Below are 12,712 nucleotides of genomic sequence, written 5' to 3' on the forward strand. Positions count from 1 at the left end.
ACAAGGAATAACCCAGTTTGATACTACTTTAACATTGTCTGGCTCAAGGCTATGGAATTCTGGGAGTTGGAGTTTGTTGCAGGAATAACCCACAGTAACAAACTCCAACTCCCAGAATTCCATAGCCTTGAGCCAGACAACGTTAAAGCAGTGCCAAACATTCGGCCTGTTCAGTATCAATCAGCACTTGTTGCTAACCATTAAAACGCAATTGAGAGTTCCTGCATGGCAGAATGGGGTTGGACTGGATGGCCCTTTTGGGGGTCCCTAGTTCCAACTATGGTTCTACGGTTCCATGAATAAACGGCAGCGCTGCTGCAAGGGCAGAGCGTTGGGCCTAGCAATACGTTTCGCCAGCTCTTACGGACCACAGCATGTCCCAAGCCCAAAAGAAACCTGGTTCTGTAGCAAAACATCAAGACAGATAAGAAGACATAGGCAAAAACAACAATAATAATTGTAAAGCAACATTCAACGCTTTTTATCATATGGAGCAGAAAGAGCAAGTTTACTATGTTCCGTATCAGAAACAATTTACAAAGCATACGTTTTATTAATTCCAAAACACACAGAAGAAAAGAGGCAAAATTATTCATAACAACCAAACCAAAACATTGTAGTGAACCAGAGCACAAAGGGCTAAATAAGCAAGACTGATAATGTAATTTCTTACCACTCTTAGGCTTCTCTGTCCCCTCTCAGTGGAGAATTCAAGATATAGCTGTGTTGGTCTGTAGAATCAGTAAAGATCATTCTTGTGGCACCTTTGAGACTAAAGAAAGAAGTTGGCAGCTTGAGTTTTCATAGACTTATGCATCTGAGGAAGTAGACTTATGTCTATGAAAGCTCATGCTGCCAACTTCTTTCTTTAGTTAGTCTCAAAGGTGCCACAAGATCGCTTACATTTTTATAATACTTTGAAAGTGAGGCTATTCTTAGCATCCCTATACATCTGTGAGCCACTCCAGAGGAATATCAGCCTGTGCTTTATAGGGTATATAGCAATGCATTTGACTGCACAGATCATGGAAAAGTATGGATTGCTCTTTAAAGGAATGGGTGTGCCACTCCTTTTGTCCTGATGCGTAACCTGTATTCAGGGCAAGATGCCATTGTCAAGACAGAATATGGAGAAACAGGGCGGTTTCCCGTTGGTGAAAGGGGTCAGGCAAGGCTGCATTTCATCTCCTTTTCTATTTAACCTGTACCCTGAATGGATTGTATGAAAAGCAGAATTAGACTCGGAGGAAGGGTCAGAGGAAGACATTCAACAATATAAAATACCCAGATGACACCATACTACTAGCAGAAAATAGCAAAGACTTGGAACAATTGTTGAAGATAGTCAAGGAAGAAAGTGCAAAGGCAGGGTTACAACTGAACATCAAGAAAACAAAAATCATGACCATAAATGATTTACATCACTCTAAGATAGACAATGAAGATATTGAAACAGTTAAAAGATTTCCCATATTTTGCCTCAAGTCATAAATCAGAATGAAACCAAGAAATCAGAAGAAGACTAGGACTTGGAAGGACAGGTATGAAGAAACTAGACCAGACCTTCAAGTCTAAATATATATATGGTTTCTTGCTGAAATCTGGATTGTCCATGTCATCGTATTTCCAATGTCTATGTATGGTTATGAAAGCTAGAGAACGAAGAAAGCTGATAGGAAGAGAATAAATTCATTTGGAACGTGATGCTGGAGGACAGATACTCTGGACTGTCAAAAAGACAAATAAATGGGTCTAAGAGCAAATCAAACTTGAATTCTCCCTAGAAGACAAAATGACTAAAGGGTCTATCATAATAGATACTTTGGATCTATCATGAGAAGACATGATTTATTAGAAAATGCAATGATGCTTTATAATATAGAAGGCTGTAGAAAAAGAGGAACATTGAATTACAGATGGGTAGTTGATTTGGAGAATAGATGGTAGGAGTCTGGGTCTTGAATGGGCAATCGAGATCCATATAGTTTACCAAAAGCTTGTTCCTGGTGAAGGTGAAAACAGCTAGACTGGTTTGTTGGCGTGGATCAATATGGCTGCTTGCATTTTTGGAACCTCTTTGGGGACACGGTTATAGGGCTTGTCATGATGAGCCCCTGCACTTCACGATTTATCAATATCTTCATCTAAAAGCTATTGACCTTCTTCTATGAATGTTTAATTTGATTCTGCAGTGTCTCAGCAGCAATCAATGGCCATCAACACATCTTGAAGTTTGGACAATTAAGAAGCTAAGAAATACTGCTTAGATGCATTTCTGGGACTCACTTAAATGCAATGCTGGGACTCACAACTACTGCAGTTCTTGGAGAGGCACAAAATATTTTCTCTGCATCAGTAGGCTTTCCTAAGAGGCTTTCCTTCTCTGTCCACATCAGTTGTAGCTCTCTGGAATACATACCAAGGTTGGGGGAATGGGAAAGCAAGAAAACATACAGCAAAATTAATACCTGAAACAGCGCTTTTAACATTTTCAAAGCTCCTTTAAAAGTACAAAGAGAACAATATTCATGATAAATTGAAAGCATGATGCAAAATGGCAAGTCTAAAGTACAATGGCTGCAAAAATAGTATTTTTGGAATAAGGTTCATGCTTACCCTAAACAAGGGCCATGGATGCCAAGTACAAGATGAACACTGGAAGCACCCAAAGACTTAAACTACAGGGAAAAGGAGCACCTGTGAAGGACAAAGCATTTTGAATTAGCAGCGCCTGTGACTTGCCCATGTGTCTACTTGTAAACCTGAAAAGGTTTGGGTATGAGCACAGACCAGAAAGCTATCATGAGTGTCTCCTAGCAGCCGGCACAAGGATGTGTTCTCTAAGTACATAATATTTCCCTAGGACTCCATGCTTTTTGCAGTACACTGTGTGCTACGCCAGCAGGGCATTTCTATCATGGGTCATTGCCCTAACTTGTAATTATAGGAGTGTTCTGTGAAGTCGAAGGCTTTCATGGCCTGCATCCATAGTTTTTTGTGGGTTTTTTGGACTATGTGGCCATGTTCTAGAAGAGTTTATTCCTGACATTTTGCCAGTATCTGTGGGTGGCATCTGTGGCTGAAGATGCCTGCCACAGATGCTGGCGAAACGTCAGGAACACCTTGGGGAATATACACTATATTCAGAAATCAGCCATGTCCCATTAAGAAGAGAAAAGCTGGCAGCATCATGAGCTTTCGTAGATTTAAATCTACTTCCTCAGATGCATTTGAACTTGGCATTGCTCACTTTAGTTCTACTTTATCTTCTTGAAATTCAAAGATACAGCTGTGTTAGTCTGTAGGATAAATATGGGGAGAGAAGCAGGCAAGAAACAACAGGCCTCTGCCTGCCAAGAAGAAGAGACCTCCTCGCAACCACCATCTTGAGGGGAGAGAAGCAGAGTCATGATGTGTTACGTATTGTTAATCTGATATTGGAAACCACTTTGATCATCCACGGAAAAGCGTTATACAAATAAAGATGATGATGATGATGATGATGATGATGATGATGATGATGATTATGTAGAGAGATCTTGTAGCATCTTTGAGACTAACTAAAGGAAGAAGTTGGCAGCATGAGCTTTCATAGACTAAAGTCTACTTCCTGAGATGCATTTGGACTGAAGTCTACGAAAGTTCATGTTGACAACCTCTTCCTTTAGTTAGTCTCAAAGGTACTACAAGATCTCTCTACATACTGATCCTACAGACTAACACGGCTGTATCTTTGAATTCTAAGAAGATAAAGTAGACCTAAAGTGAGCAGTGCCAAGTCAGCTGGGAAACCAAGAAGAGATAATTAAGTCCCACTGTCAGCTGGCAGCTGTTTTTGCTCAGGAGAAACCCAGAGGGAAAATATTGTTAGCAGCATCTCCATCCCACTGAGAGATCGTCCCTGTAGAGAGTAAACAGGACAGTGAGTACAAGAGAAAGTGATTTGCTTCTGTTTGTGCCAATCTGGGGACCAGTTACTTGTGGCAATATAACATGTCTCAGATAGATTGCTGCCAAAAATGCGGTTCTCCTTCTGCTAATATTAAAATACGCCTTCGTTTTAATTCAGGTGACTCTTGGCAATCAATCAGCTTCTCTGAAAAGGGCTTGCTATTACCAGCCGGGTATTGCCCTTGTATTTAGTGATGCTTTTAAATTGCATCTGCAATTGTTTTTACATTTGGCTTTTAATTTAAGCTCATCTTGCGTTTTAATTGTATTCTACGACTGCATCCACACTGGAGAAATAACCCAGTTTGGCATCATTTTAACTGCCCTGGCTCAAGGCTATGGAATTCTGGGAATTGGAGTTTGGAGCCCTCAACAAACTCCAACTCCCAGAATTCCATAGCCTTGAGCCAGGGCAGTTAAAGCGGTGCCAAACCGGGTTATTTCTCCTGTATGGATGCTGTCTTCCTATATCTAATATTACTGTGAGCTGCCTTGAGTCTCATTTTTTGTGAGAAAGGCAAGAGATAAATCCAATGCAAAAATAAATGAGTAGGCAATTGAAAAAAATAAGAATAACATCTTAAGGTGAACAATTCAGATCTTAAGTATCTTGTTCTCAAAGACGGATGCCTTTTGCCACCATCAAAACGTAACAGTTCTTAATGAACTGAGATGTTTTATGTACTTTATATGGGCTGCTAAAGATTCAACCTGGGCTGGAAATAATGCAGCCCTCCAGATGTTGTCTGACTGCGAGTTACAGCACTCTTTGACACTGGGTTGATGGGTGCTGCAGTTCAGCAACATCTGGAGGGGCGTGTGATTCCAATCCCTGGATTAAACTGGATTACATTTCAGTGCCAAAGGGCTAAAAAAATAATAATCAAGTCTCCACTCCATTATAACATTATGCTTTATGCAATTGGGTTAAGGGCTCTTACCACCTCTGTGGCTGTCTTTTCTGGTTATAGTTCCATGGAACATCACCCGACACCATCAACGTTATAACATTCATATAGGATTTTGGCGGAAATAATGTTATAGGATATGGCTATTGCCAGTGACCATGCAATGTCCACTACCAAGTTGTATGGCTGTCTCTAGAATGCTGACAGATTAGAGAATAATCTGATGTCATGCATAAATTTCCCACTTCAGATGCTTTTAAATGATTCAAATTCAAAGGCAAATCATCCTTGTGGTGGGGGTCTGCCTGAACATCACTCAATAAGCTTGAATTGCCTGTTTTCTGCTTCTGGGGACCTCTTGCTGAAAATCACTGGCTTAGTTCTACTCCTGTGGCTGAAACCACTGGTTTAGCTTTGGCTCTCTCCTGCTGAAATTGCTTCCTGAGTCAAACATCCCTCCTTTTAAGTGAAATTACTTTTACAAACCCCAAAAATCCAGTATTTTGGCCAAATAATCTTGTTAGCTCATTCCCTTCCTCAAAGCCCTTATTCTGGCATAGAGGACCATGGTTAGCTTGTCCTCCTTGACTTTGTTCTGTTTCAGCCAGGAATATTTCATAGCATCTCACAAATCCAAGGAGTGGTAACCTAACCTCTGACATCTCTAAAATTTATCTTTCAAAGGAGTACTTTCCCTGCACATCGCAGCTCCCCAAAACTGCCCCTTCTTTCTCTAATGTTTAGAGATGGGTTTTGGAAAGTATTATTCCCTCCTTACTTTGGAATCTCCTTCTTTTTCTCACCTCTCCCTCCTTTTAGCAAACCATACAACTCCTCCATACTTTCACAGCCTTGCAAGTTGGCTCATCTTGAGTTAGTATCTCCTCATTTTAAAGTAACTGTATTCTGTTTGGCATGTTCTGTTCACCATTTATGAAGCTCTACTAAAATATTTGGCATTCCACAATGTAACTATTGTTTACATCTTAATTTCTGTGTGTGCAATACAATTCCTCTTTGGACAGCTCTTTTAATTCAGACTAGAGCCCAGAACAGATTCATTACCTCCGCTGACATGAAAGCCATAAATTAGGAAGAAATCCAGTTGTTAGCCACAGCTAGATCAGACTCAATAAATCAACTGCTAAATAATTAATCGATACGTATGTATATTTTATAGATGCCATGGTCTACTCTAGTTGGGACTATCAGTTGAATGGTAGCATTCAAGGAAGTTTGAGACAGTGTCCAAGAAAGCATGTGTTACTGGGCCAAGGATGCAAGCCATTTAAATGGCTTGGGAATCACGTTTTGCTTACCACTCAGAACAGAAGTGTATGTTGGTTTGATGGTACTTTCACCAAATGGAGACGTGTCAATGCTTCTTCTGGCTCCATCTAGCGCCTGTTCAAGACTCTGAAGCTGCAGCTCATTTAGATGTTGGCGCTGTGATTCTGTCACCATGGCTGCATTTGCAGGGCCAAGACTGGCTATTTGCTCTGGAGTCAGTTCCTTGACAAACAAAAAGGCAGGATGTTTGCGAGAGAATTTGTTACTCAACACAAGAAAGGGCTTCAGGTCCATAGGCAAGGTCAGGAAAAAGCAAGAGATCTGTACATTATATAGACTTGCACACCAACTTGCTATTCTGCTATATATGCACCTAATTGTACTTTTTGTACAGCCTTTTTCGAAAGCTCACGCCGAACGAGCCTCAAAGAGAAACGACAACGCAGAAAGAACCGCAACCTGGAAACATCACCCAAGGAGACTTTCTGCTGTGCTTTCTGCAACCGGACCTGTTTATCCCGAATTGGCCTTTTTAGTCACCAACGCGCTTGTACAAAGCGTGGGATGAGTCCTTCCTGAATCTTCGTTCGCGAAGCAAAGCCAGAGAGAGAGAGAGAGAGAGAGACAGACAGTACAGTGCTACCTCGGGTTACGAAATTAATTCGTTCCGCCGCTCCGTTCGTAACCCGATACATTTCGCAACCCGAAAAGGCTTTCCGTTAGCGCTGGAAAGCCGCTAGCCGCGCTTTCCGTTTGAATTTCGCACCGAAAAAATTTCGTAACCCGAAAAAAACATCGTATCCCGGAACAGTTTTTTCCAATCTAACTTTTTCGTATCCCGGAAATTTCGTAACGCGATCAATTCGTATCCCGGGGTACCACTGTATATAGAATTTCATTTGCCCTGGTCAGCCTTAGCATATACAGTATAATCTCTCTCTCTTCCTTACATTGCTTGGCAACTTGCTGAGCCCCAGGGGAGTTTGCATACTGAAAAACTTAAAGCCATTTGAACTAATGTTTCTCTAGTCCTCATGAAGGTGGAGATAAAGTTTAGAAATTCCATTCACAATTTACCACTATGCCAACACTGTGTGACCGCCAGTGCTGAAAACTAATGCTAGACCTGGTATGTCTATGACTCGGATGAAAGAACAGAGGGCATTCTTATCAAATTTGCAGATGACACTAAATTAGGAAGAATAGCTAATACCCCTGAGGACAGGATCAAAATTCAGAATGATATTAATAGATTAGAAAGCTGGGCTAAAACTAACAAAATAACTCCAACAGGGAGAAATGTAAGGTTAGGCAGAAAAAATGAAATGTATAGATATAGGATGGGGGACACCTGGCTGAATGAGATCTATATGTGAAAGGGATCTAGGAGTCCTAGTAGACCACAAGCTGAACATGAGTCAACAGTGTGATGCCACAGGTAAAAAGGCCAATGAGATTCTTGGCTGCATCGACAGAAGTACAGTGTCTAGATCAAGGGAAGTAATAGTGCCACTCTATTCTGCTTTGGTCAGGCCCCACCTGGAATTATACTATGTCCCGTTCTGGGCAAAACAATTCAAAAAGGGCATTGAGAAACTGGAGCGTGCCCAAAGGAGAGTGACTAAAATGGTGAAGAGCCTGGAAACCATGCCCTAGAGACTTAGGGAGTTGGGTATGTTTAGACTGGAGAAGAGAAGGTTACGGGGTGATATGATAGCCCTGTTTAAGTATTTGAACTTGAGGGGTGTCAATATTGAGGATGGAGTAAGCTTGTTTTCTGTTGTTCCAGAGACTAGAACATGGAACAATGGATGCAAGCTCCAGGAAAAGAGATTCCACCTCAACATTAGGAGGAACTTCCTGACAGTAAGGGCTGTTCGACAGTAGAACACACTCCCTTGGAGATTGTGGTGGAGTCTCTTCTTTGGAGATTTCAAAACTGAAGCTTGATATCCATCTGTCAATGGGGATGCTTTGATTGTGAGTTCCTACATGGCAGGGGGTTGGACTGGATGGCCATTGGTGGTCTCTTCCAACTCTATGATTCTATGTAATGATTACTGAAGAGGGTCCCCATTTTCATCTATGAAACATCAGAAGACCTGGATAGATGGTGTGTGTGAGAGTGGCAGCTTACTTCCACCGAAGACTAAACATGCAGAGTGGAGAGAGAAGCACACGTGCACCATTCAGCCTCCTATACATGATCTTTTATCCTCCTAGGGGTTTCTGCCCTCTCCTTTCACATCAGCAACTCTGGGACCTGTCATCTACTTTTACCCATGCTTGCAAAGTGTGACATTAATGGCAAAACCAACATGAGCCCCCCAATAAACAAAAGGACGTCATAGGTTGTCTCCCTGTCAGATCTTTCCTTCCACTGCAGAGAATAAATGTGCATCGCAGAGTGTGGCCCCATGATTAAGCCTCCTTTTGAAACCAAACACTTATTATAATTGTACAATAATTATCTCTCCATGTAGAACAATGCAGGCAATTTGTACAACTGACAGCTACAACAGTACTTCGGAGCTGCTCTTGGTTTTATATAGTGTTTTTAATCTTTCAAAATAAACCCTCTCCCACAATACGCTTTTTCTACCTTTGAAATATAGATCAGGTTGGGCAATGCAACAAAACCAGATCACTCCCACCACTGGAATTAAACACACACAATACACACACAACAAGCCTGGAAACCTCCAGAAACAGCAATTATTTTCTATCATCACGTGCCGTGAATGAATGCGTCCATTCTTGTTGCCATTTATTTAAAACAAAGTAAAAGCAATGGGCGGAAAAGAGAATTGAACCAACCTCATACTTACTTTGAACATTTCATCAGGGATACATTTTATTGCTCTGGGGTGGAAGTAAGGCATCAATTCTTTATCGATAGCTTTTAATTCAGTGTCATTTAAACCCGCTAGAAAGAGAGAGAGAGAGCGAGAGAAAGAGATCAAAAGACCATCTTACTCCATGTTAATTAGGATACATCTGAGGCTTATGGGCATTTTAGAACTTCCTCAAGCTTCAGCTGATCAATAGTTGAATGTAAAATGTTTCCAGACACCTCTGGGAAATCAGGTCCTTAAGACAACAAGGAGAAACTCTGCAATTAAACAGACGTTTGATGGGCAGCAACTATTGTCAAAGTGCACTTTAGTAATCCAATGTTTGTTTTCCTTTGAGCCTTTTTCAAAGCTGCCATTTCCTTTTCGTTTTTCTCATCCTTTCAATATCCCTGCGGTAAGAATCGCCACTTCCACGTCAGAAATCAAGGTTTTGATCAGTCATGCCATATGTTGCATGGACTTACATCACACAATCCAGCCCAATGTTAAGACGATTTAACTTAATGGAACTGATTCCTGAGCAAATGTTACACTGTTAGGTTAATTTGCAAATGTTTATTAAGGACTAAGGCCCAGCGGCTAGGGTCTAAATGCCCTAAAAACACCAGATCCCATTTGATCTTGGAAGCTAAGCAGGGTTAGTACTTGGATGTGAGACCACAAACAAATACGAGGTGCTGTTGGCTACATTTGAGAGGAAGGAACTGAGTATTCCTTGCCTAAGAAATCCCTATGAAATTAATGGAGTTACCATAAATTTAACTTATTATAGTTTTTATTCATTTTTGTCTTATATTGAATTATATTACACTTATCCCTCCACATTTGCTAAGGTTAGGGGCACAGGACACCCATAAATGTGGAGAAACGGCAAATAACAAAAACACTATTGAGGAAAACATCTCTCTAGGAATCTCTAGGTCCTCCAGTGCAACTCTGTGGTCAACATCTTCCAGACACTGACCATAGAGTTGCACCGGATGAGCTTCAAATGCCTAGTGGAATGTTCTCTCTAGGAATCTCTAGGTCCTTCAGTATGACCTTTGGTTAAAGTTGACCATAGAGTTGCGCTGGAGGACCTAGATATTCCTGGAAAGAACATATTAATAAAATGTAATTAGCAACACTGCTTACATCTGGAGATTGCACTCAAGGTTCAATAGACACCGATATACCATGCATCATAGGGAAAAAGTGGTATTCTGATGCAGAGAAAAATCTTTGTCATGGATGCTGCCTTACCTGCAATGGTACCAATCTCCTGTAAGACAGCTCTGTCCCAGGCTGTGGCAATTCCAAACACAGACTCTGCCTTCTTTTTAAAGCCTTCCAGGACACTTGCATTACATGGCAAAGAACCAATCCTTGCAACGACAGCACTGTGGAAAAAGGAAAGAGAATACATCATCACATCCTGTAATTTGTATGCAGGTTACAAATGCATTGCATCAAAACCTTTTTACTGCTGCTCCATGCATGAGAATTTTCCTGACTGATGCAGCTTAAAGACGAAGATGAAAGAACCTCATGACCCAAATGGAGTACCTGAATATCTCTTCTGTTGCCTCTCACAGCTTTCATGCACATTTAAATCAGCCAACATGGTGGAGTGGTTTGAGTGGCGGACAAAGCTCCAAAACACACTGCAGAAATAATCCAGTTTGAGACCTGGCTCAGTGCTAGAGAATCCTGGGAATTGTACTTTATTGTAGCCTTGTGAGAAGGCTAAACGTCTCACAAAATTACAGTTCCCAGAACTCCCTAGCATTGAGCCAGGGCAGTTAAAGCAGTCTCAAACTGGATTATTTCCGCACTGTGTTTTGAACCTAGGACTCTGGGAGACCTGGCATTGAATCTTCGCTCAGCCATAGAAGCTCAGTGAACGACATTGGGCAAGTCACACTCTCTCAGGACATGATCATCTGAGCCTCAGTCTCACTGCAAGATGGATTAGTTCTCTAATGTATTTTAGCCTAAAGACATCCAGCCACTGCTAAAATCACTGAAAGGAAGGGTATCTTATGTTAAAAAAAGTTGTTTTTATTTATTGATGCTGACAGATACGTATCTTTTACAACATCTTCATTTCCTATAAATGCTTTGCAGCTGCATAACTTAAAACCAAAAGCCAATACTCAACCTTATGGTCTATGAGAAGAGTTTTGAACTGTGTAACTGTATAATGATTTACTTACTGAGTTTTAACTATATATAGAGGAACGGACTGGCCAAACCAACTCTGGGTATTCCTTGCCTAAGAAAACCCTATCAAATTCATGGGGTTGCCCCAAATTGCCATAACATTTTGCTTCCTTATTGTTTTCACTTTGTGAACAGAAGGCTTAAAATAACTAAATACAGTATTTAGTTATCTCCTCATTTAAAGACCTTTAATGATAGCTTCTTTTAAGTCAATATGTTTTTCATTGCTGATCCAGTGTTTTATAAATTGTGTTCAACTGTATTTTGTTTTTGAGTTCAGCATTATTTTGAAAGTTTGAGGAAATGTATGTAAGAAGCATCCTCTTACCATTATTATTATTTTTTAAAAACCTTAGATATTACCATACTTGTCCCCTTCCTCTTCTATTATGTATCATATTTCATTAATGAAAGTAAGAGGCTATCGTACCTGAATTCAGTTGCATTTATGGCTGCAATCTCTGTGGCATTCAGAGCGCAAAGAGCAGAACCGAGTCCTGCCAGATCAAAACTTTTCAAAGCGTCCATCGCTTGGCCTGAATCTTCCAGAAAGCTCTGTAAAATGGACCTGGCCTGCGGGAAAGAATCAACCAACGAAGATATGACTGTTTTTAATTCATTATCTGAGAAAGAAACACATAGGATTCTAGCAATTGTTTAAGAACTTAAAATGTAACTCGTTTAATGCTTATAGTGATAAATATGGATAGCTATAAGAGATATTTGCTAAGTGGAAAAATAATAAGACTTTTAAGTGACACGATGAATCAGGACCAGTTATAGAGAGTACATTAGGAAATAAGGTTTTGTTTGAAAAATAAAGTATATATATATATAAAAAATAAATATTTGAGAACCATCCTAAAGACCTTTGAATCCAACAAGGAGTCCACTCAAGACACACTTCAGTTCATCTTTATTACGGTCACAGAGCAGCACATTCAAGACACACTTACCTGCAAAGGGTCCCATTCTGTTTGCTCACTAAGGGCAGCAATGGTATCAATTGAACTCAAATCCAGAGCTTCAATCTCTGTCTCATTTAGTGCTATAGCGATGCGTCGAAGAGAAACGATGTGATAATTCTTCCAGCTTGTCAATGGGCCCCAGACCTTAAAAATAAGCAACATCTCATAATGAAATTAATATTAACTCATATGGAAACACACATTTGGCTATCTATAAAGTATATGATAGTGAAATCCCATATTTCTTGTATGTAAGAAGGTACTTGCATTTAAAGGGGAATTAAGATCAATTCACTTTACAAAAGTCCTGCTCCCGGTGAAGATGAAAACTGCTAAAACTCCTGTTTGCCTGATGAAGAAGCCAGTGTGACTTCGAAAGCTTGCAATATGTAATTGTGCATTTTGTTTGGCTCAATAAAGGTATAATTGTTTGGAAGTTACAGGATTTGCTATATGGCCAACACTGGTTTGCTGATATAAATCGATGTTGTTGTGTGCAGTCAGTTCATATTTGGCTTATGGCAACATAAGATGAACT

General features: G+C 40.4%; 1 protein-coding gene across 1 annotated transcript in view; it reads right to left on the reverse strand.

The window, feature by feature from the left end:
* Positions 1 to 863: 863 nt before the first annotated feature.
* Positions 864 to 12,712, reverse strand: part of OTOA (otoancorin) — a 34,772-nt gene continuing 22,923 nt past the window's right edge. The window contains exons 18-24 of the mRNA XM_042437842.1: positions 12,163 to 12,318; positions 11,637 to 11,779; positions 10,247 to 10,383; positions 8,978 to 9,075; positions 6,179 to 6,371; positions 2,617 to 2,697; positions 864 to 2,406 (exon numbers count right to left, since the gene is read on the reverse strand). Of these exons, the coding sequence (XP_042293776.1) occupies positions 2,618 to 2,697; positions 6,179 to 6,371; positions 8,978 to 9,075; positions 10,247 to 10,383; positions 11,637 to 11,779; positions 12,163 to 12,318 (807 nt within the window). The 3' untranslated portion in view covers positions 864 to 2,406; position 2,617. The remainder of the gene's footprint in view (positions 2,407 to 2,616; positions 2,698 to 6,178; positions 6,372 to 8,977; positions 9,076 to 10,246; positions 10,384 to 11,636; positions 11,780 to 12,162; positions 12,319 to 12,712) is intronic.

The sequence above is a fragment of the Sceloporus undulatus genome, chromosome 8 (genome assembly GCF_019175285.1).
Source record: "Sceloporus undulatus isolate JIND9_A2432 ecotype Alabama chromosome 8, SceUnd_v1.1, whole genome shotgun sequence".
Lineage (NCBI taxonomy): Eukaryota > Metazoa > Chordata > Lepidosauria > Squamata > Phrynosomatidae > Sceloporus > Sceloporus undulatus.